We start from the raw sequence: 23,117 nt of genomic DNA on the forward strand, positions 1-23,117 counted from the left end.
TCGGGTGTCAGGTGCAAACGTCTTCCGCTAAAACCTGTTCATAAAAAGAAAAACATTAAAAATGACCACGTGATGTACAAATTGATTAACTAAGCCAATCTGACAGGTGTTCTTCCTCGTCAAAATGAAGCGCCACGCGACTGCTGATCTATTGAGAAAAAAAAAGACACTTGAATTAATCGGGATAAAGTTTTTGGAGAATCATTTTTGTTCTACTCAAAGTTTATATACAGTTGGCAGAAGCTTTCTTTATGGTCATGTACTTTTCTTTGCTGTGGTGAGTTTTGATTTGTCCCTATGATAATTTCGCATATATTTCGAAGATGTTATATTATTGATCTTATCTTTTTTTGCGTTGCATGTTGTAAATTACACTAACCATAGTTTAACCATGGTAGCTGTTTGTGTGATTACACAAATGGTAAAAACCAAAAAATTTTAAAGTCCGTTGTGGTCTGTGCTACTTGCAACGCTTTTCTGTATTTGGTTGTGTTGTGAGGCTTTGCAGCGCGTGTGTTGTCAAACTGATGAAGATGTTTTCTTAATTTGCTGGTGCTCTTTAAGTTGCAGCGCGTTGAGCTCTCGCAGCCACTGTATAATACATATAAGTGTAGAAATGTAAATGTATGTCATTTTGCGTTTTTCAGGTTTCTTTTGTTTGGTTTATGTCCTATCTCTGTTCCTGATTCCATACCTATTGGTAAGAATGCAGTTCTTAAAAGTTCAGATGTTTTTTTTTTTTTAGTGTTTTTATAAAGACAGTTGCACTATGGGCAATACAAGGTCATATATTAAAGATGTGTTTGTTTCTCAGGTATGTTCAGGACAGAGTGCCATGATCGTCATTTCTGGTTGTCTGTCAACTCAAATTTCCTTGGCCACAAATTTAGGTTCGACGTTCAAGGTATTCAGTGTTTATTAGTCTTTCTTTCTTTCTTTCTTTCTTTCTTTCTTTCTTTCTTTCTTTCTTTCTTTCTTTCTTTCTTTCTTTCTTTCTTTCTTTCTTTCTTTCTTTCTTTCTTTCTTTCTTTCTTTCTTTCCTCGCTCTCTCTCAATTTTCAATTCAATTCAAATCAGCTTTACTGGTATGACAAATTGTACATTGTATTGCCAAAGCATTTGAGCAAGAAAAACCGAATGGGTAAATAAAATGTACAAAAAAGAATTGTATGATGAACAGGTGTAGAAAAACAATAGTACAGCAATATGTACAAGTGGTGTGTGTTTACATATGAGTGTACAAGAGTTTGTGTGTGTGTGAGTACATGGGCGCAGGACTGTCGACTCTACACTGGTCGACTTTTCCCTCTTTTTGTGGCAGGCTTTAATGTACCTTGCCGCCAGTGAAATGCAGCCCTTTTTTTATTTTTCACCAAGCAAATATTGAACTTGTGCATCGTTCTCAAGCTTTTTGAAGTTTACATGAAGTGTAGCTCTGTTTCTACTTCTCCTTGGCTACAGTACAGGTATAACCTGCTCTCTCTGGGCAGCCAGCTCTGTCTGTATCTGCCTCTCTCTATAGCCAAGCTGTGGTCACTGAGTCTGTATTTAAACTTTTTTTTTTTTTTTTTTGGTTTGTGATCTCTGACTGTGCTCAGATATTCTGCTGTTGTGATCCCTCTTTAGGGCCAAATAGCATTGCAGTTTATTTTGATTTGGTGTTGTTTTGTACCAGTAAGCTAGGTAGTTTTCTTTTTGTGCATGAATCATTTGGTTAGGCCGAATTCTGTGGATGAGGGTGTCAGTGTCCTGAGACTGGTTATTGTTGGTTTGATTAGTCTGTTTGTGGAGCCTCGGGACCAGCTGAATGAGGGGCCTCTTTTCAGTGTTCATTTCATGAGTTTTAAAGGCTTTAAAATAAGAGTTGGGGCACTCAATTTTAGATGTATCCAACATTTGATGGCTCTTTTCTCAATGTGGAGTAATGGTATTGGCCTAATTCTGCCCTGCATGCTTTATTAGGTGTATTTCTCTGTACCCTAAGGACGCTTTTACAAAACTCACTCTGCAGGGCTTCAGTTGGATTTGTCTTTTTTTTTTTTTTGTCTTTTTTTCTTCTTCAAACTCATGATTTAGGAGAGGACCCCAAACTTCACTGCCATATAATGCAATTGGTTGTAAAACTGCTTGGAATATTTTGAGCCAGATTCTAATTGGTATTTCAAATTGAAAATTCTTGCTTTCTCTTTCAGTTAATTCACGGCCAAGTTGAGGTTTCCGTTTGCACTGATTTTCAACCCAAGGTATGTGTAGTTTGTGGCATGATCAATTGTGGTCATATCGAGGGTGAAATTGTATTTCTTTCCCTGAACTCTGCATCCTTTCTGGAATGTTAGAACTTTTGTTTCAGTTGGATTACTGTCAGGGCCCAGGTCTGACAGAGCTTGTGTAGGATGTCTTGGTTCTGCTGTAGACCCTCTTCTGTTGGAGACAGCAGGACCTGATGTATTTGTATGTTGATGTATTTGTCAGGTTATGCAGGGTGAAGATATGGTCTGATGTTCTAGATTTGGATGAGAATCCAATTTGACCTTTGCTTAAGACATTGTGTTCGGCGAGGAAGTGAATGAGCCTTGTGTTGATAATGCTACAGAACAGCTTCCCCAGATTACTGTTTACACAGATGTCTCCATAATTGTTTGGATCAAACTTGTGTCCACTTTTGAAAATGGGCGTTATGAGTCCTCTATTCCAGGTTTCTGGGAAATGACTGACACTCAGAACGAAGCTGAACCATTTTAGTAGGGCCAATCTTAATTTGTGCTCTGTGTTCTTGAGCATTTAGTTGAGGATGCCATCTGGTCCACTTGCGTGCTTTTATTTTTATTTTTAAGGGTCTGAATTTTATCAATCAGTTCATTTTCTGGAACACCAAGTGAATGTTCCATATTAATTTTTTCATATATTTGGCTTTTTTTTTTTTCCTTTTTTTTTTTGTTTGTTCATGATGGGGTTTTTTTTTTTATTCGGCGGATTCCTGTTGTCCCAAAAATTATTAGAATTTACAGATTCAATAGTTTTTAGTTGATTTTGGATGTACTTTATTTTTTTTTAATTTTTATACAGTTTAAGTTCTTCACATATTGATGGCGTAAATCTGCATTGTTTGGTTGTCTATGCTTTTGATCTGATAATTGTCTTAATTTTTTACTCATTGTTTTACAGCCTAAATCAAACCACTTCATTTTCTTGTATGGTTTTATGGATTTTCTTCGATGTGGGGTGAGATAAATTGGCCAAATAATCAAATATATAATTTGTTTTCCAAAACCAGATTGACACCATCTCCATTGTAAACTCTCTGCCTAGAAAGTTAAGTAAACGTACTTTTGGATGGCAAATTGCGGTCACATTTTTCTGATCTGTTTTATGCCCATCTGTAATTCTCTCAAATGTTGTACAGTTTACTGGGCTGTGAATGTACGTTCATATTTTTTGTCCTTTTTAGGTAAACTGTAATTTGACTGGTCTGATAGGGGTGTTAGTGATTTGACCGGGAATGCTCTGAAAGAAAATGGATCTAAATCTGTAATCCTGTAATCAACTGTTGAACAACCATGAAATGAACTGTAAGTGTACCTTCCAAGAGCGTCTCCTCTCACCCTGCCGTTGACAATGTACAGACCCAGGCTTTGGCAGAGGTCCACCTGAAGCTTCCCATTTTTAATCACTTGGTAATTAAGAGTTATATCTTGGGAAGTTTACAATGTTTTGTGGGAAGCTCTGTCCAACAATATAGTTATTCCCATTATCTGTGGTGGGATAACAACAAGAGATCCTGTTCTGGCATTTAGATCCCCACAAATCAAAACCCTTCCCTGTGCCTGAAAGCGGTTAATTTGACTGTGGAGAGATTTAAAGATGTCCTCATTATAGAATGGAGATTCAGAGGGAGGAAAATAGAGGGCACATAAGAAACCATCTTTAGTGGTTTGTTTGGATAATGTGCTTGTTGATTTTGAGCCAGATATGTGATTCTTTTTTTTAATTAATTATTATTATTTTTTGGATGTATTTGTCAATTTCTTGTTTGTGCCAGATTATGATGCCCCCTGAATCTCTTCCACGTGTGATTCATGTTTTTGTTTTTTTTAGAGGATAGAGATGTTTCGCAGTATCCTAAGGGACAAAGAGTGACTTCATCGGTTCTGTGCCATGTTTCCATTGTAATAATTAATGATCTCATTTTGTCAACAAATGTAAAAAAAATAAATAAATTCAACAGTCTTAATATTGCTCTAGAGTAATATAGACCCAAGTCCAACATATCAAAGATCATGTGTAAACATAGGTCTACTGTATTTTAAAATTTATTTTATGAGAACTACTGTTTCACCTGTGTGCAGATAAGTCTGAGCAGGTCCTTAATCTCTACCAGGTTGGTGTGGTTTGGTCCTTTCAGTGTATTGGCCCACCAGTGTATTGAGTTGGGCCTGGTTTGAAGCATGTGTGGGATCTGGGACAGTTTTGACATCTGACTTCATTGTAAAGTCACCAGAACACTTGATGACCAACAAAGGACACCTAAATAACAGGACAAAACAACAACTTTATCATAATTTTCGTGACCTTAATCATAAGATTCAAGTAGACTGACTTATGATGCTCCAAAAAAAAAAGTCAGTTTACATGCCCAACATCGCCCTGATTACCCTAATTCACCCTGTATCTGGTAACTAAAATTATGTAATTGTCTCTACTTTTACAGCAGACTCTGAGGTCCATGAGGTTTCTGGTCAGTGGGCAGCAGAGTGTGGCTATACTATGGCTCTTGACTCCTGGGGTGACCTGCTTCTGCGTGTTTCTTATCTTGCCGGTCTGGTGGAGAACCAGGTGAGAGACACTCAAGAAAGGTCAACCAAAATGTTGCTTTTCCAAACATTGGTTAACTGTAAATGGTTTAACATTGCACCAAATTTGACCGTTTTACAGGAAATTTAATTTTTGCAAGTAAAAACAATGAATTGCCATATAATTCATGGTGATAAACAGTAAAAGGACATTCCCAGAAATCTGTGCATGACATCACATATGATTGATATAAAATTTTTTTTTGCTTGATTTTGTTATCCGTGAAACATTTGTGTTTAATGTTTATTGCATTACTTTAGTGTTGTTCCCTTGACTGTGTTTTGACTTAATGTGTATGTTCCTGTGCACCATCTTTATGATTATTGGCCGTGTTTTATAGTCACGACGATTGTGAAATGTGAAAATTAAATTTCATTAATCATTTGCCTTTCTATTTTACCACCTATATTATCATGGTGGAGATCAGTACAGTAGGATATTTTTTCACAGTGATCGTTATGTTATATTTGATAAACTTTAGAGCACAACAGTGTTTTTGTTGTTGTTGTTTCAGAGGGAGACTGAATTTCAGTTGCTGGTGTGGTTTATAAATCAGGACTCAAATGGGGAGGAGAAATCCTACCCTTTACTGCTCACCTGCCCTCTCCAGGTCCCATGGGCACATCGGGAGCTCGTCTGTGAGCAGAACTACATGGAGGTGGAACATAAATTTTGTATTATGAAGTATAAATTTCCTGATATAAACAAAACGTTGACAAAAAGTCCCATGATGCTTCCCGCAACCCCCAGGTGTCTGTGCTGAAACTGCTGCCTCCTGATAATCACATGGACACAGCATGGGTAACACCAGCCCCTGTGGTAAGAGACTGTGTGCATTTTTACTGTTTGGATTTAATGTATCTGATTTATCCACTTTCTGTCATTGTTAGCAGCATCTGTGAACTGAATGAACAGAATTAACTTCCATTGATTGATCAAAAACTTGGTCAAATCCTAAGACAAACTTGTGCCATTGATTGAATCTGACTTGCTATGTAGCCAGGAGAGAACTGGCTCTTTGTAGAATGGGGTTCTTCCAATGTTTTTTTTTATTTATTTATTTTTACCTGCTACAACCAAAACCTCTGGCTTGCTCACTGGAGTATTAGATCATTATGTGTTGCTTTTTTAGCAGCTCCCTGTTTAAATGAATTAAGCTGAGCGATATGACCAAAATCTTTATCACTATTACGAGTAATTTTCAACGACTGTAAGGAATGGCGTTACATAGTAATTCAGTCTAAAATTAGAGGTGCTACTGATTGATATTTCTCAAAATTGTAGATTAAATGACTGCGAATTAATTTTGGAAAATGTTAAACTCTCATCAGACTGTTTGACAGCCAGCTATTTTTCACTTAAAACAACCAAATTGGATCTTCATTAATGCTTTGAGAATTGTTTATTCTAGCTTGCAACAAAACGGACTATTTTAAATTACGCTGTCTCTGTGTGTTGGAGCATCAGCTTTTTCAAACGTTTCACCTGTGATATCATTAATACTTTTTGAGAATTGCTTACTCTAACTTTGAACAAAACTAACCAATATTTAAATCTTGTACCTGCATTATGTGCTAAACAACACCGTAATGACAGTATAGCTAGATCTAAAATCCGGAGAATCACCTGTATCATTTTTTTTTTTTTAAGGCATTATAGATATCATACCCTCATAATCTTTACTCAATTTACTGCCAAAAAAAAAGGTTTACTGGCACGTGGATTGGACTGTAAACTGTCACTCAAATGCAATAGCAAATGACAATGCAGCCAAAGGACAAAAAATTCAATCCATTCCTGATGGACAAAATTAAGTCTCACCCATTTTTTTTCCCTCATTTGAGAAGTTGTTTCGTTCGGATATGTCAAGATAGAGGACAAGACGTTCACAACTTCTGTTTCATGCTGACTTTAACTGTGTGTGTGTTCTTGTCGTCTTAGGAGTTGGGAGAGGGTCTGTTGGAATGGAGGGTGGCGTTCCGTATACCAGTGCTCAGTCAGGAGGGTGGCATGAGGGAGGAGACCATTCCAGTGAGAATGGCACACTTGCTGGGCTACCACATTAACACCAGCGACTCTCGCATCCTCCTCCGTTGTGCCTATGGATCCAAACTGGCATACATGCTACAGGTCGAGGATAAAGCAGAGATTACTAACTCCATCTAGACATTGAGTCCAGTTAGATGATATTTATTTATTTATTTGGCACAATGATTGTGTTAAGGATGGAAGACAACACTTTTATATTCTGGATGAGTCAACGTATCATACACTGATTTTTCTGAGAGATTTAACTCTGACTGCCAATTTTTTTTTTTTTTTTTTTTTTACAGACAATAATGTAGTGTATAACACAGACTTTGATATTTATGTGATTTGCATCTAGGCCTGTTTAATTATCCTCCAAACATGATTGCATCTAGGCCTGTTTGGAGGATAATTAAGCATGTTTGATATCTTGAGCTGGTTTTAGAATACACATTGTTTTCATTTAGCATGCATCTCCAAGAAATGAGGACCATATTTCTGTGTGAAAGTGTATGATGCTTAGTGTTTTAAAATCTGTTCTGATTTTAGAAGTTGTGTAGTGTATTCCAGCCTTAAACTGATATAAGTAATCTTGTATTGAATCCTTGACATTGCTTTAATAGCACCTGTAAACTAACTTAAAGGATGCTCCACCCAAAAATGACAATCATGTAATTTACTCACCCTCATGCCATTCCAAAATTTCTTCGGTGTAACAAACGAAAATATTTTAAACACATTATTCAAGATGTTTTGTCTTTTTTTTTTTTCTTTTCTTGCCATATAATAGAATTTAATGGCCTTTAATGCTCCCAACAATTTTCAAAATATGATCTCCTGTAGTCCATGGAAGAAAGTCATGCAGGTTTGGTTTGACCTGAGGGGTGAGTAAATGATACCAGAAATTTTTTTTTTGAGTAGAAAATCCTTTGAAATTTAAGCTTGCATACCAGGGAACATCAGCACTGATTTAGTTTCATAATGGGCTGTTATGAAAAGCATATTTTTTCTGAACCGTTTCAGTGGGGTGAGACTGACGTGGAAGTGGTCAGTGCCACCATCTTGTACAAGCTTAAATGGACTCTGATGACTGTCGACATGTCAGTGGCCTGCACCATTGGTATGTTACTCTTGCTGACTCCATTTTTATATATTTTTTTGGCTTCCTAGGCCAATTATGTAGCTCATAAACTGATGTACTACATGTCTAAACCTAATTATCTTTCCTGCAAATGTTCTACTGAGCCCCTCAGTTCTCAGTTCAGCTCACCTCCTCCTCAAATCCTCTCTTTCAGGTCAAGCTCGAATGGATGGTTCTGATGTTTTGTGGTCGCTCCCACATGACCTCCCCACTCTGGTCCATCCTCCCTTCACAGAAAAGGGTCTTAAGTTGGGTGTTGGGGGGCGATACCTGTCTGAGTGTGTTGCCCACCAGCGTGGTTACATGATTCACAACAACAACAGAACATTGGAGATACGTATTCCTTTCGGAGCTGAAGGAGGATTCATCAAGGTACCCCAGATATCATCTACACTTGCTGTTTAGCTGACATCACATTTTTCCACTTTTTTTTTTTTGTTACCAACCATCTTTCTCCTGTTCTTGGTTAGAGTCATGTGACTGATGGACTGTATTCTCAGTCATATTTTGTGGATGTGTTCCTGCTGCGTGAATGGGAGGATACAGCATGGAGTCTGACTCAGCAGCGGACATTCAGAGCACTTTTTATTTATCACTTGCCCCGTCCAGTCACACTTATTAACAGTGAGAACACAAACCAATCCACTTACACACTGTTCTCTAACTGCTACATGTTACTTTTGTCTTTTATAACCAGACTTTTGACTATCACCATGAAGTCTGATCCACTTTGCCTTCAGGCAAAAATATTTACCATCTGACTTGTGTGTGTGTGTGTGTGTGTGTGTCTGTCTCTCTTTTTGCCATTGTAGAGACTGTGCCTTCACAGAGGGAGTTTTCCATCTCATTGTGCTGTTTTCCTCATGATGTTTCTTTGGGGAATGTGACTGTAGCAGGTCAGCCAGTGCTCTGGGAGGAAATGGAATGGAAAGGAGTGCGTCTCTCTCAAAATCCTTTTCCCAACAACACCTACATGTATCTGTTTCAGATGCCCTTTTCTCATTCGCTCATCCCACAAAAGGTGATCTACCACATACACTGGTTTGCCAGTATTTTTATTGATATTTTTAATAAGGAATGCTTCCTTCCCTCTCTGCTGATTTAGTATTTGGGAGACAGGTTTAGGAGGTACACTCTTTATGGGGTCTTCTCTTTCATTCTGTTTCCTGATGGAGAGATCTACAACTATTCTGCTACTGTTGAGGCAGAGCTGCAGGATGTAGGTATGTAATGTCCCTCTCATTTAAAATAACGAATAAAAAAAAAAAAAAGCACTAATTAAAAAAAAAAAAAAAAAAAAAAAAAAAAAAAAAAAAAAGTGGGCCCATCTGATTGGCAAAGTATATTTATGCTATCTCTGCTCACCAATGTCTTGTTGAGCATGACAAAAATTGGGGGGAAAAGCCTTTGATTTAGCCTTTGACACAACTGAGCCCAGTTTGAATCCACCTTAGGTCTGGGTTTTATGGATAGGGATAAGTATGGTTCCAGTAAGGCAGAATTCAGTTTATATATATATATACACATGTTATTGCATACTATTTTACAATGTAATGCAAAAGTACACTGAGGTGCACAACTGAGTACCAGTGCATCCAAACTAAAACTACCTTACCAGTTATTCATGGGAACCATGCTCCATCTTGAAATCAATTGCCTGTGTGAAAATCTCTTAAAAATGGTGCATACAAAACACAAGTCATAAGTGAGCTGCTAAGCAGTATTGAATTTGCCATTCTTGAAAAGAGCCATTCCAGAATGCATTTGTTTTATCGGTGTCTTTTATGTCTCTCAGTCTTGCCAAAGCTTGAAGGGGAGTGTACAGCACGAGGTGTGCGTACCTTGGCTTACTACGGTAATATAGACTCCTCTGAGTGGAGTTTGTATGTAGGAGGGATGAGGGTTGACTGGGAGCTGGTGGAGCTTGGGGGATTCTCTCTGGATCCCCACGAGCTCTACCTTAGCCTGGAGGTTCCACTCTATGCCACTGGCATGGCCTATGAGGTACAGGAAAGGCCTGACACCAGCCATTATTCATTTGAAATCTTTGTAACAAGATGATTGATTTTTCAGTGTAAAATTATTACAGTTCATACCAATGTAATGCTTTCCTCTGTTTCTTAGGGCTTGGGACTGCAAGGTCTATTAGTGAGTGTGCTGGTGAGTTTAGTTCATCTAGAAACAGCAGAAGAACAGACTCATGTGCAGCGCTGTGTGTTCCCTGTGAGAGAGTTGTTGGGTAATTTTTTTTACAAACCACTGTACTCCTAATGAACACTTTATCCATACATACTGTAACTCTACAGTTCATATAAAGAATTTGCCACTGACGATTCAAACACGAGTTTTGAGCACTGTAGAGTAGCACTTGTTTGTCATTTCTCTGATCACAAATACAGACATGGTTTTATGTTTACGCGATGCAACGCGTAAAAAGACCGTATAAGTAATCATAATCAGTAATTATATCCCCACTGGATGCAACAAATGCCTAGTTTATAATGGGTTTTATTGGTTTTGTCTCGTCGCGCCGGGACACGGCATCACTGTATGGTAAATGGCGTAACATTTCTGCCACACGCTTGAGGTATTTGGCCAATCACAATGCACTAGATAGCTAGCCAATCAGAGCACACCTCAGAACGGTGAGCTTTGTAAAAATCGACGCATTTCAGAAAGGTGGGGCATAGAGGAGAAACAATGTACAGTATGTGGAAAATAATGTGTTTTTTTAACCTTAAACCGCATAAACACATTTCATTACACCAAATATACAAAATAATGTACTTTTTTTTGCAACATAATATATGACCCCTATAAAGGTACAAAAATGCATAAAAGCTAAGTTAATTGTGAGGTCATTAAACACAATTATGACTGTTTATAATGCAGGAAACATATCTTCTCAAAATCCTTTTCCCAACAACACCTACATGTATCTGTTTCAGATGCCCTTTTCTCATTCGCTCATCCCACAAAAGGTGATCTACCACATACACTGGTTTGCCAGTATTTTTATTGATATTTTTAATAAGGAATGCTTCCTTCCCTCTCTGCTGATTTAGTATTTGGGAGACAGGTTTAGGAGGTACACTCTTTATGGGGTCTTCTCTTTCATTCTGTTTCCTGATGGAGAGATCTACAACTATTCTGCTACTGTTGAGGCAGAGCTGCAGGATGTAGGTATGTAATGTCCCTCTCATTTAAAATAACGAATAAAAAAAAAAAAAAAAATAAAAAAAAAAAAAAAAAAAAAAAAAAAAAAAAATTGGCCCATCTGATTGGCAAAGTATATTTATGCTATCTCTGCTCACCAATGTCTTGTTGAGCATGACAAAAATTGGGGGGAAAAGCCTTTGATTTAGCCTTTGACACAACTGAGCCCAGTTTGAATCCACCTTAGGTCTGGGTTTTATGGATAGGGATAAGTATGGTTCCAGTAAGGCAGAATTCAGTTTATATATATATATACACATGTTATTGCATACTATTTTACAATGTAATGCAAAAGTACACTGAGGTGCACAACTGAGTACCAGTGCATCCAAACTAAAACTACCTTACCAGTTATTCATGGGAACCATGCTCCATCTTGAAATCAATTGCCTGTGTGAAAATCTCTTAAAAATGGTGCATACAAAACACAAGTCATAAGTGAGCTGCTAAGCAGTATTGAATTTGCCATTCTTGAAAAGAGCCATTCCAGAATGCATTTGTTTTATCGGTGTCTTTTATGTCTCTCAGTCTTGCCAAAGCTTGAAGGGGAGTGTACAGCACGAGGTGTGCGTACCTTGGCTTACTACGGTAATATAGACTCCTCTGAGTGGAGTTTGTATGTAGGAGGGATGAGGGTTGACTGGGAGCTGGTGGAGCTTGGGGGATTCTCTCTGGATCCCCACGAGCTCTACCTTAGCCTGGAGGTTCCACTCTATGCCACTGGCATGGCCTATGAGGTACAGGAAAGGCCTGACACCAGCCATTATTCATTTGAAATCTTTGTAACAAGATGATTGATTTTTCAGTGTAAAATTATTACAGTTCATACCAATGTAATGCTTTCCTCTGTTTCTTAGGGCTTGGGACTGCAAGGTCTATTAGTGAGTGTGCTGGTGAGTTTAGTTCATCTAGAAACAGCAGAAGAACAGACTCATGTGCAGCGCTGTGTGTTCCCTGTGAGAGAGTTGTTGGGTAATTTTTTTTACAAACCACTGTACTCCTAATGAACACTTTATCCATACATACTGTAACTCTACAGTTCATATAAAGAATTTGCCACTGACGATTCAAACACGAGTTTTGAGCACTGTAGAGTAGCACTTGTTTGTCATTTCTCTGATCACAAATACAGACATGGTTTTATGTTTACGCGATGCAACGCGTAAAAAGACCGTATAAGTAATCATAATCAGTAATTATATCCCCACTGGATGCAACAAATGCCTAGTTTATAATGGGTTTTATTGGTTTTGTCTCGTCGCGCCGGGACACGGCATCACTGTATGGTAAATGGCGTAACATTTCTGCCACACGCTTGAGGTATTTGGCCAATCACAATGCACTAGATAGCTAGCCAATCAGAGCACACCTCAGAACGGTGAGCTTTGTAAAAATCGACGCATTTCAGAAAGGTGGGGCATAGAGGAGAAACAATGTACAGTATGTGGAAAATAATGTGTTTTTTTAACCTTAAACCGCATAAACACATTTCATTACACCAAATATACAAAATAATGTACTTTTTTTTGCAACATAATATATGACCCCTATAAAGGTACAAAAATGCATAAAAGCTAAGTTAATTGTGAGGTCATTAAACACAATTATGACTGTTTATAATGCAGGAAACATATCTTGAAGGAGCTGGTTTCTTCCTTTTGCTTTGTTTCTTCTCTGTACAGTGTGTCTGCCTGATGGAAGAATGGTGGTGATGGTCGACACAGGTGGTGTTTCTCCCCCAGTAAACCCCAATCACACAGCCCTGCTGGATCCTGCCTGTAGACCACTGGAGACTGACAATTCCAGAGCCATATTCAGTTTCTTCATAGACTCCTGTGGCACTGTCACAACAGTAGGATTTTAATATTTTGAATATCCTCCGTGTACAGAGAAATCGAGTAGTTTCTAGTTTAAGCAAGGGCTAATGAATTTTAAGCAGTTTCAGCAGTTATGTATAATATCAAGATAAACATTCAGCTTTTTGACCGTTATCAGTATTTCAAAATTTTATTTGTATTATTATTAATAGATATACCACCTATTTACAGAAGTCTTCCTCTATCATTTATAAACTTTATCAATAAATCTGTTTTATCTGCAGCATGATGGTGATCAGGTGATTTACAGGAATGAGGTGAGAAACATGCCCCCTTTTCCTCCACACCTGAGACCCCTCAGCCATCCTCAACCACATTATAGGTAAAAACTCCTTTATAATTAATCATGAACTTGTAGTACACAATTTGCAAGATGAATACTGATTTCTGCCTAATGTTAGGGAGAAGTCACAGAAAAGACCAGAAATGCATTGTAGAGAATGTTAAATTCATGTTGAACAACTAGATGGGGCTTTTGCAGTGCTTGTACTGGACGTGAGTCACTATTAGCTCTGTTTATGGGGGGGGGGGGGGGGGGGGGGGGGGGCCATAGGGGGAGGGAATGTACACCCACCTTCAATACCACGACTGAGGTGCCCTTGAGCAAGGCACCGTACCCCCAACTGCTCCCCGGGCGCTGCAGCATAAATGACTGCCCACTGCTGTGTGTGTGTGTGTGTGTGTACGTGTACTTTGGATGGGTAAATGCAGAGCACTAATTCCGAGTATGGGTCACCATACTTGGCCACATGTCACATCACTGTCACGGTTTTAAACTTATTACTTACTAATGCATTAGTTTACTGGATCCTTGAACTTTCCTGGAGCTTACTGATTTAAAATGATCTGATTGGGAAAAAAACCTGCCACTTTTCATTTAAGAATGGTTTTGGTTAAAATGTACTGATTCAAATCATTAATTATTATTCTACTACTCTGCGCGCCTCCCCTGACCTGCTCTCACACCCCACACAGTGAAACCCCCTGAGGTAGACCAACTCCGCTTTCATTCATTCATGTGATTTTGTCATGATGAGAGGTAATTCACGGTGCCCCCTTCTGGGTACTGGGCTTTATATATAAGGGTGCTCCGATCAGGATTTTTTTTTGTGCTTATCACCGATTGTCGATCACAGGAGGCAGTATCTGCCAATACCGATCCCCGATACCAATCTTTTTGAAGCCTTCCTTTTTACCATGTAGAATTATTTATAGTGATGCTCCAGTCAGGATTTTTACAGACATTCATTAAGGGCCTGAATTTAATTTTTTGAAATGGGGGGGGAATTCCCCTCTTAGGTGACTCTTGGGGGGATTTATTATTTGTTTTATTTGGGGGGTGGAGGGGGGCATTTATTTATTTATTTTTAAACATTTTTCAAAAATTATATAATTATCTCACCTAAATGTTTGATCATGCAGTGCATTTTTGTTTTTACATTGGGGCAGTTTTTGCACAGTAGCTTGCACAAGCCTGATATCGTGAGCTGTACTGTATGTGAGGCGGCCTCATGCCAGTTTCACACATACTCCATTTGCAGTGCGTATGCAGTCCATGTGCGTACAGAAGCAGCACAGACTCACATTGTGCTTTCACACAGGAGTCCGCTACTGATCCGTGGATGTTTGCCACAAACACATTTATCCATTTTGATTTCAAATCCAAACGTTGTTACTGAAAATGCTTTTTGAGCATTGTGATTCTGTTTTTACGCAGTACAGAAGTACAATCTTTCATAGAAGTGTTTAAATGCAATAAATTATTTTACCCGCGCCGGACAGAGATTGAGACGGTGCCGCTGCGTATCATGCTGAACCTCTCACAGCGGGCGCGTCAGCTTGAGATCGGTTTTATCGGCCTTTATAGAGACCGCCAATCAAACTTCCCCAAGCCATTATTGGCCGATAGTGATCGGTTGCCGAGTGATCGGTGCACCCCTATTTATATAGTGTCATTTCTAATCACCCAGACACTGACGCTTTGACTCGGAGTACCAACAGCATGTCAGAAGTGCCAGTACGCACAAAAAAAGTGCCGGTAAGCTAAAGAGAAAAAATACAAGTGCCGGTGTTGTGCCCATTTTCGACCCCCTGCCAAATTATTACCCCTCTCGTTGAAATCGCTATCTGATTGCCTAATCCTAACCCCTCCCCCACACCTAACACTAAACCTACCAATACTAGGAGGGTAATAATCTGGCAGGGGTCAGAATTGGGCACAACACCGGTACTGCGTACCGGCCCACTTCAAGCACTGGGCTTATGAGAAAGTGTATTTACTAAACTATTATATGCATTGACTCTGTAGCCCCTACTAATTAGGCTAAAAAAAATTTTTTTTTTAAATTTTGGCATCAGAGAAAAATGCAGTTTAAATGTGTGGCTCTGATAAAGTATATTTATCTGTATATCCCACTAATTTACCATTAGTTAGTTTTCTGTATTTCTCTTGGGTTCAGGGTTCCACTTGGCTGTGTCCATCCAGAAAATGGAAGTCGCACTCTTGCCATCTACCTGCCATCCCATTCTCCCACATTTCTACCTATGGAACACGCACATAAAACAGCCTTGCACTCGCACACAAGGCATCCTGAGGGCAGAGGTGAGGAACAGATCAGACATTCACAAAATATCTTGACAGGTAAACAACCTACTGAGATTGCTACTTGGGTCTGAGGATTTCATGCTCTTGTCAGGCAATAATTACTTGTGAAACACAATGTCACTGGGCACGTCACATTTTGGCATCAGCCTCCTTTGGCTACTACCAAGTGATGCATGAACCAACACCAAAATACTGTTGTGTGTAATTGGACGCACAGCCTTTGCTGTCCGTAACAAAAGATATGGGAAGTTTTTCCTCTCCTGTTTGAAAGCTGATCAGTCAATTCAAGTGGTACTTAAAAATATTTACATTTGTAGAGGTTTAGCTAACAACGTTTCACAATCCTGGTCCTGAATATAACAATGCATATTCCTTAATTGCTGTACTGTTATCCAAAAGGCTAACAGGCTGTTAAGATTAATATAACTTTACGTGAAAAAAAAAAAAGAGCATTAATTTCTTTTTACTATATTCTTACAGATAAAAAAATCCACTCACTGCCAGCTGGAGGATGACACCCCTAAAGGTAATTGTTTATACTTTTGAGAAAGAAATTAAATGTGCAATCGGTATTTACTTGGGTAAATCTGCCCCATTTTAATGGATTTTACACACATTAATAAATATTGTATTGGGTGACTTGTGAATAGGGTGTTCTACATAGGAATTGAATCAAAAACCTTTGTGGTGTGCTTTATCCAAGGCAATAGGTCTCAGCAAAGTCAAAGAAGACCGTTTTATCAGCCAACACGGGCATTTTCACCAACACGGGCATTATCATTGGGATAAACACGAAAAAAAAAAAAAAAAATTAAAATTTTTTTCTTTTTGGTTTATTATAAATGTAGCAATAAAACCTGCTTGCACTGCTTCTATGGAGCTGAAGGTGGAGTCTGACAGCACAATGGAAGGGGCTCGTCCTGTTAGTCACCTCATGACAACAGCAGATCTGTCCAATAAAATTTATTTTTTCACAATCCAGGCTTCCTTTTGAACATTTTTAAAAACTTCTTGATGTTCTTCATATTCGAAAGATGATGATGATGATGATGATGATAGCAAGGGGAATTTTAATTAGCCCCTGCTTCGTGTGTGTGTGGAAGTGGAAGCTATTGGGGAGTGAGGGCAAATGAGATGGGCAGAGAGTGTGTATATAGGAGTCAACTTGGAGTGTTTTGACTGGTTGCTTGTGTGATTTGGTACTTCTCCCTCACGTTCCGCCGTCTCTGGTGATCAGTAGTTACTTCTAATGTATTCTCTGCTGGAAACCATCCCTTCTCTCCATCAGAGAGACGCATGCCTTCATACCAACCTTGATGAGCAAAATGGAAGTCAATTTTACTTTTGAGAATTAAAAAAAAATTTAAGTCGTTTTATTTTAACTGTACCTTCACTGGTTTTGCGCAGCACATTGATGACATCAGATGGCGCCAAGCTAAGCTCATCTGCCTGTTTTGCCACATACTGACTGACACACTGCACTTGAGGACAGTCTGATTGACAGACAGACGCGTGCGTGCACACACACACACACACACACACACACAAAATGAAACCCATTATATAGCAGGATAAACCGTATCATAGAGACCTTATCCAGAATATAATTGCAGAAGCGTCCTCTAAGTGTTTTTTTTTTATTTTTTTTTTTAAATAAGTGGCCTTAACTACTATGTACTTTTAAATTAATAATTTGGTACAATACACTTATTGTGTACGTACATGTTTTTACATATATTTTAAAAATACCTGCATGTAATTTCTGTAATTACATGTATAATTACACTGTTGACCCATCCCTTACACCTTAACCCAACCTTAATCCTACCCATACCACCAAACCTGTCCCTAACCATATCCCACCTCAATAGCAACAAAGGTGTTTTGCAATACAGTATGAACACAAGTACATTGTACTTGCATCAAAATCTAAGTACATAGTAGTTCACACTTTTTTTTTTAAGTGGAATGAACTGAAGATATTGAGCAGCTTTCCTAGTGAAAAATAAATATACTCAAATGTACTGTATTTGAAATACATTTATTTCATGCTATGTTTGCTACAAATACATTTACACATTTATATACTTTATGTATATACATTTATGTCCTGGAATTGTACTTTTTAGTATGCTAAACTTGTATACATATAGTCTGCTAAATTGGAACAACTCTTTTTGCACTTTATTTGTAGTGCTGAAGTATTGTTGATTGTTAGTAGAACTATTGCAAAAAGTAGAACTATTGCAAGTTTACTTTAGGTATACTTTGAATAATATCGGCCTTTAAATGCAAGATCTTTAAAGATCATACAATCCTCATCGATAGTGACATTATAACACATTTTAGGATTACTATTAAGAAATATGCATTGTGTACAAGTAGTACTCCAAATAAAGTTTAGTTTATAATTTTGGTAACACTTTATTTTAGGGTCTCTTATCTAGTTGCTTATTAGCTTGCATATTACTAAAATATTTGCCATTTATTAGTACTAATTAAGCACATATTAATGCCTTATTCTACATGACCTTATTCTACATCTGTAATCCTACCCAATACCTAGACTTAACAACTACCTTACTGACTATTAAAGGGTTAGTTCACCTAAAAATGAAAATTCTGTCATTAATTCCTCACCCTCATGTCGTTCTAAACCCGTAAGACATCCGTTCATCTTCGGAACACAAATGAAGATATTTTTGATGAATTCTGATAGCTCTCTGACCCTCCCATAGACAGCAATGTAATTACCACGATCAAGGTCCAGAAACGTAACCAGGAGATCGGTAAAATAATCCATGTGACATCAGGGGTTCAACCGTAATTTTACATACACAAAGTATGTTAATAGTGAAAAAGTGTTCCCTACTCTAAAGTGTTACCATACTGATATAAAAATTGAGTCTCGAGCGATATGTCAGTAAATATGTTAATGAATCTGACCTATATTTAGCATGAAATTAATGTATTTTTAATATATAACTTTTTTTTTTTTTTTTTTTTTTAACTAGGGTTTACAGTCCCATTTTTCAGAGTTTAACAGCCACTGGTCACCATTATCTTTTACTGTATGGAAATCAACAGTTCTTCTTTAGAAGTCCTTTAGTGTTCCATGGAAAAATTTGAAACATTTGGGCAGTAACATGAAGGGGAGTAAATGACCAATGATTTAATTTTTGGGAGAGCATTTCATTAAAAGACAATGCTACTGCATTGTGTGATGTTTCCCACGGTATCTGTGAGGTAATGACATAAAAGCTCACCCCAGTCCTCATAAATCTTCTCCTCCTCGAGTGCTGCTTTAATCAGTGGGAAAGCAGCCATCCACCTATGCATGTCTGACCTGGGGAGAGGGTGTTATAAAGAATGAGAGGTCAGAATGCTAAAAATCTAAAATGACAGTGATTTCTGTCTGTGGCTGGTATGAATAAAACCGTTGAGCTAAATGCATCTTACTCTGTATTAGCCTTTAGCAAGTGTTCACAGGTGCTCCCCCGATAGTTTTCCAGGAAGGTCAGACAGAAACAGTGATCCAAGTGTGGCCCAAGATTGTTTTCTGTGGCCTGTACCTGAACCAGAGACCGATGAGCATGATCGATCACCACAAAGCGGTCTGGACAACCACTGAGAGGAGAGGGAGGCAAAAAAGGGCACCACATGAGGCCGAAGATTCGCTCAACTCAATTGCATTGCGTGCCACAGCAGTTTTTTTAAATGCCTGAAATAAGGTTTGTTTAACACGAGCTCAAAATATTTCCACATTTTATTCTAGAGCATAAAATACATCAGTAATACCCCACTTATTATTTATGTAAGTTATCTGTGCTCTTGCAGATTAACAAACTTTTCAGCTGTAAATAAATACGTTGAAGTCATGTGACCATGGGGTAGTTCTTTATAGCCTAACGTTAGCTTTTTTTTGTCTGGTGATGACATGTAGGCTTTAAAATCCATAAAGTTTGGGAAGATTATCATGATGAACAAAAGTGTAAGAATGAAAAACTTGGTTACAGAGCTTTTAAAAAGTCAATGGAAAAATCCTATTGGGATTTTGTTGAGGGACCCAGGGTGATATTGGCCTACAAAAATACGTCATCCCATTTTTTCCCCCCTTTGTTTTTGAAGGTTAATCTCAACCATATGCTTCTAACCTTTTCTTTGTAGTGAGAATGAGAAGGTCATTGAAGAGGAACATGTACACTGGGGTATATTTGTTGCGGATGTTGAAGAGAGACCCTCTTTTACACAGCTCTTGTAGTTCTCCCTGTTTTTCTAGACAGCGTGTTTTAGAAACAATTGGAATGACCTGCAGAAATCAAGAAACACAAATAGCAAATAAAAAAAAGAGAGAATATTCTCTATTAATAATACACACTGATCAGTCACAATATTAAAACCAATGACAGGTGACGTTTGATTAAATAGTTCACCCAAAAGTGAACATTCTGCCAGTATTTTCAACAGAACTAAACGTGTTAATGTAAATAGAACAATGTTTTTTAATGGTTCTTTGCGGCTAGTTATAATAACTTTTTACTAATCAATTTATTTTCTGCTATCTAAGGCTCTTGAGATGCTCTTTGGATCTTATATCGATGTCACATTAAACATTTTCAGATAAGGGGATTATTACTTCTAAGCATTATTTTTAAACAAGATAACTGAAGCCCTCTTGGGTATTCTAAAAAAAAAAAAAAGGTGGCAGTAGGCTATACCTTTGTTGGAAACTCAAATTTAGGAGTTTTTCATTTGATTAGTGCAGTAATGCATTTACAGACCTTGAGTTTGTCAAACTCCAGCTTGTAAGAGATTTGAATGAGCTCCTCCATCTGTTTCATCTCTCCCACCTGTGTGTTTGCCTGCGTGATTAGCTACAATTAAGAACGATGACAAGTGAAAATCAAAGCTGGATAGGAATGATAAGATGATAGTTTGTAATAGGCTGTAAAAATGTATGAATTCATATTTGTAAAATATTTGATCATAATAAAACATTTATTTTGAAAATAGTGGTTAAGATGTACATACTTCCATGTTTTCATTGTGTACTGTATGTGATTGTTTTACTTGATATTACACCGCATGTTTTTCAAAACCAGATGGAACCAATATGAATTCAAAGAGTACATTTTAAAGAGCATTGGTGTATGTGTTTTAAACTAGGGTTTTAAAAGATTTTTTCTTTATTTTTGTGTCACTGGCCCATTGTAAAACAGTTTTGAATGTGACTCACCCAGTCAAATTTTGGATTCAGAACATATTTTATATTTAAGCAATTTCACTCAAGCAAAAGTACTTGTATACAGTTTCACTTGTGTACTCGTTTCCCATAGGAGCTCACAGTTGTGCTGATATTCAATAAAAGAGCACAATTGTGAGTGTGATATTGCTTTAAAACAGTTAATACTGATATTTCAGACAGAAGCAGCTAAAGAAGAATTTAAAATTCTATGTTGTAAACACAAATGTTTTACAGCTGTTATACTAAATATCAGCACTCAGTCAATCAAACTCAAGGCTCAATGCTGATTTAGTTGATTTTACCTTAGACACTGAAGCCAGGGCCTTGGAAGCTGTTTCCTCTTCTTTACTGCCCTTTGCAGTCCGTTTTTGAATATTCTACAAAAGGTTGATTCTAATCCAATTAACTATTGTCTGATCATTTCACATTTACTGGAAATATTAGAGTAACAAGTATTTACTGAGAACATTAGCAGTGTGTATCACCTGTAGAAGGATTTTGATGCGTGTGATTCGCTGGAAGGGTAGAAGCATAAAGGATGTGAAGGGCAGACGTTTACAGAGTGGAGATGACTCTAGCCGCCTCATCACAAGAGAAAAATCTCTGCTACTCTCCCTGCCAGGACCACACATACACATAAGCAACATGCCCAACAACACTGTTTAATGATCACTAAAACTAAACTTAAACAAAACATTTTACATTAAAATTATTCTTTTTTTTGTAGGTATGGGTAAAAGTCTCACATCAGTCTGCTGTAGGTCTTCTCTTGGTACTGCTGATTTCGGACATAATCAATAAAGACTGAGAAATGGTTCTCTGAGTGCTCATAAATGATGTCACACACGTCAGCTATCACCACACTCTCGTCTACTCGCTTCAGCAGATCTCTTATAAACCTGAGAACAGAGATGTGCATTCATACCTATGGTAGTAGTTTTTTTTTTAGCTGAGACTAAATAAGTGATGACAGAATTGTAATTTCTTTCATCTGTCATCCTCATGAACTTGCCTCTCTTTCTCACCTCTCGCTGACTTCATAGACCTGCAAAAGGTTGGAGAAGAGGGTCTTCCTATCATGAATGACCATAGTCTCACTGAGTTCCCGTGACCCCAGGAAATGATCCTTCAAAACACGAAGGGAGCGCAGGTAGGAGTCCTCAGAGGTGAGCACCTCAAACATGCTCTAACAAACACATACAATTTAAAATAAGAATATGTAACAAAGCTGAATTTGGTAAAGAAAGATGTAAAGTTATTTCTAACAGTGGTAAACTATTACTCTCACCTCTTGTCTCTGTTTTTCAGTGCGAGTGAGTTTATGTAACACTCCACTTTCCTTCACCACTGTTAAATCCTGCCAGAGTGTAATCTCTTCAAGGCCTCTCTTGGATCGGGTGCCAACCACCCTCAGACCTCCGGGACCCTCGAGGCCTAGGGTTTCACTAACACTCCTGTTGCAATCAGGACTATCAGACTGTTCTTTCGAGACCTTTGCCTGGTAGATCTGATATAGAGGTTCTGAGGATGACACATTGTTTTTGAGAATGCTTGGTTGAACAGCAAAAGATTCAAAGAAATGTTATTGCACCTAATGTTCATTTAATCTAACCAGTGAAGTTCTATAATAAAACCAGAAATGATCATTAACTCTTGTTTCATCTGAAATGGATGAAAAATTTTCCTCTGTGTGTGTATTATACATTAATTTAATTATCTCACCATAGTCGCTGTTTGGCTCCCAGTCACTGGAGATTCTCCGTGGGCTTCCTGTTTTGTCACACAGCCTGTAAGAAACCCACAACAGCTTAACCTGGCCACACATTACAGGGCTCAAATGGGTATCTATCACAAATAATAAAGGTCTAATGACATTTTTTTAAATGTCATTCGTCAACTTAAAAAAAAAAAAAAAAAACTCTGGATGTGTTAACAAACCTGGGAGACAAAAAAGGGCAATTCCCACCACTTCATATTTTCATTTTGACCACTGCTTCCGACTAGCAGAGAGTCAGAAATAAAACCTCTCTTTTTCAAATCCTTAAAGGTTGGTATGTCAGGTTTTTATTTCAGGGAAAGAGGATGTGTAAATTAAACTCTTAGCCTACTACTTGAAAGATGTTGAAGATACAGTATAAAGTAAATAAGAATAAA

The 23,117-nt window shown here is 37.9% G+C and overlaps 2 protein-coding genes across 6 annotated transcripts in view; one reads left to right on the forward strand and one right to left on the reverse strand.

Annotated features, from left to right (window-relative positions):
* The first annotated feature begins 151 nt into the window (after positions 1–151).
* LOC107595984 (uncharacterized) lies at positions 152–16,692 on the forward strand. Of its 5 annotated transcripts, none has more exons than XM_016286584.1 (20): positions 152–277; positions 648–700; positions 815–904; positions 4,709–4,833; positions 5,366–5,509; positions 5,602–5,670; positions 6,793–6,981; positions 7,903–7,999; positions 8,175–8,392; positions 8,491–8,644; positions 8,833–9,008; positions 10,969–11,001; positions 11,086–11,203; positions 11,765–11,973; positions 12,094–12,208; positions 12,919–13,088; positions 13,338–13,435; positions 15,573–15,754; positions 16,199–16,244; positions 16,567–16,692. In XM_016286584.1, the coding sequence occupies exons 1-19, from the start codon at positions 252–254 to the stop codon at positions 16,231–16,233; spliced, it is 2,301 nt and encodes a 766-aa protein (XP_016142070.1). In that variant the 5' UTR covers positions 152–251; the 3' UTR covers positions 16,234–16,244; positions 16,567–16,692. The 5 variants fall into 5 exon arrangements, with proteins under 5 accessions (XP_016142070.1, XP_016142072.1, XP_016142068.1 ...); XM_016286586.1 differs by having other exon boundaries at positions 15,573–15,715; XM_016286582.1 differs by lacking the exon at positions 16,567–16,692 and adding an exon at positions 16,422–16,526.
* arhgef15a (Rho guanine nucleotide exchange factor (GEF) 15) overlaps positions 16,544–23,117 on the reverse strand; it is a 10,378-nt gene continuing 3,804 nt past the window's right edge. The window contains exons 4-15 of the mRNA XM_016286581.1: positions 22,686–22,750; positions 22,252–22,484; positions 21,989–22,149; positions 21,710–21,862; positions 21,449–21,578; positions 21,266–21,340; positions 20,500–20,592; positions 19,873–20,027; positions 19,178–19,345; positions 18,985–19,064; positions 17,107–17,211; positions 16,544–17,030 (exon numbers count right to left, since the gene is read on the reverse strand). Coding sequence (XP_016142067.1) covers positions 16,879–17,030; positions 17,107–17,211; positions 18,985–19,064; positions 19,178–19,345; positions 19,873–20,027; positions 20,500–20,592; positions 21,266–21,340; positions 21,449–21,578; positions 21,710–21,862; positions 21,989–22,149; positions 22,252–22,484; positions 22,686–22,750 — 1,570 coding nt within the window. The 3' untranslated portion in view covers positions 16,544–16,878. The remainder of the gene's footprint in view (positions 17,031–17,106; positions 17,212–18,984; positions 19,065–19,177; positions 19,346–19,872; positions 20,028–20,499; positions 20,593–21,265; positions 21,341–21,448; positions 21,579–21,709; positions 21,863–21,988; positions 22,150–22,251; positions 22,485–22,685; positions 22,751–23,117) is intronic.

This window comes from Sinocyclocheilus grahami, unplaced genomic scaffold (genome assembly GCF_001515645.1).
Source record: "Sinocyclocheilus grahami isolate Dianchi unplaced genomic scaffold, SAMN03320097.WGS_v1.1 scaffold212.1, whole genome shotgun sequence".
NCBI lineage: Eukaryota > Metazoa > Chordata > Actinopteri > Cypriniformes > Cyprinidae > Sinocyclocheilus > Sinocyclocheilus grahami.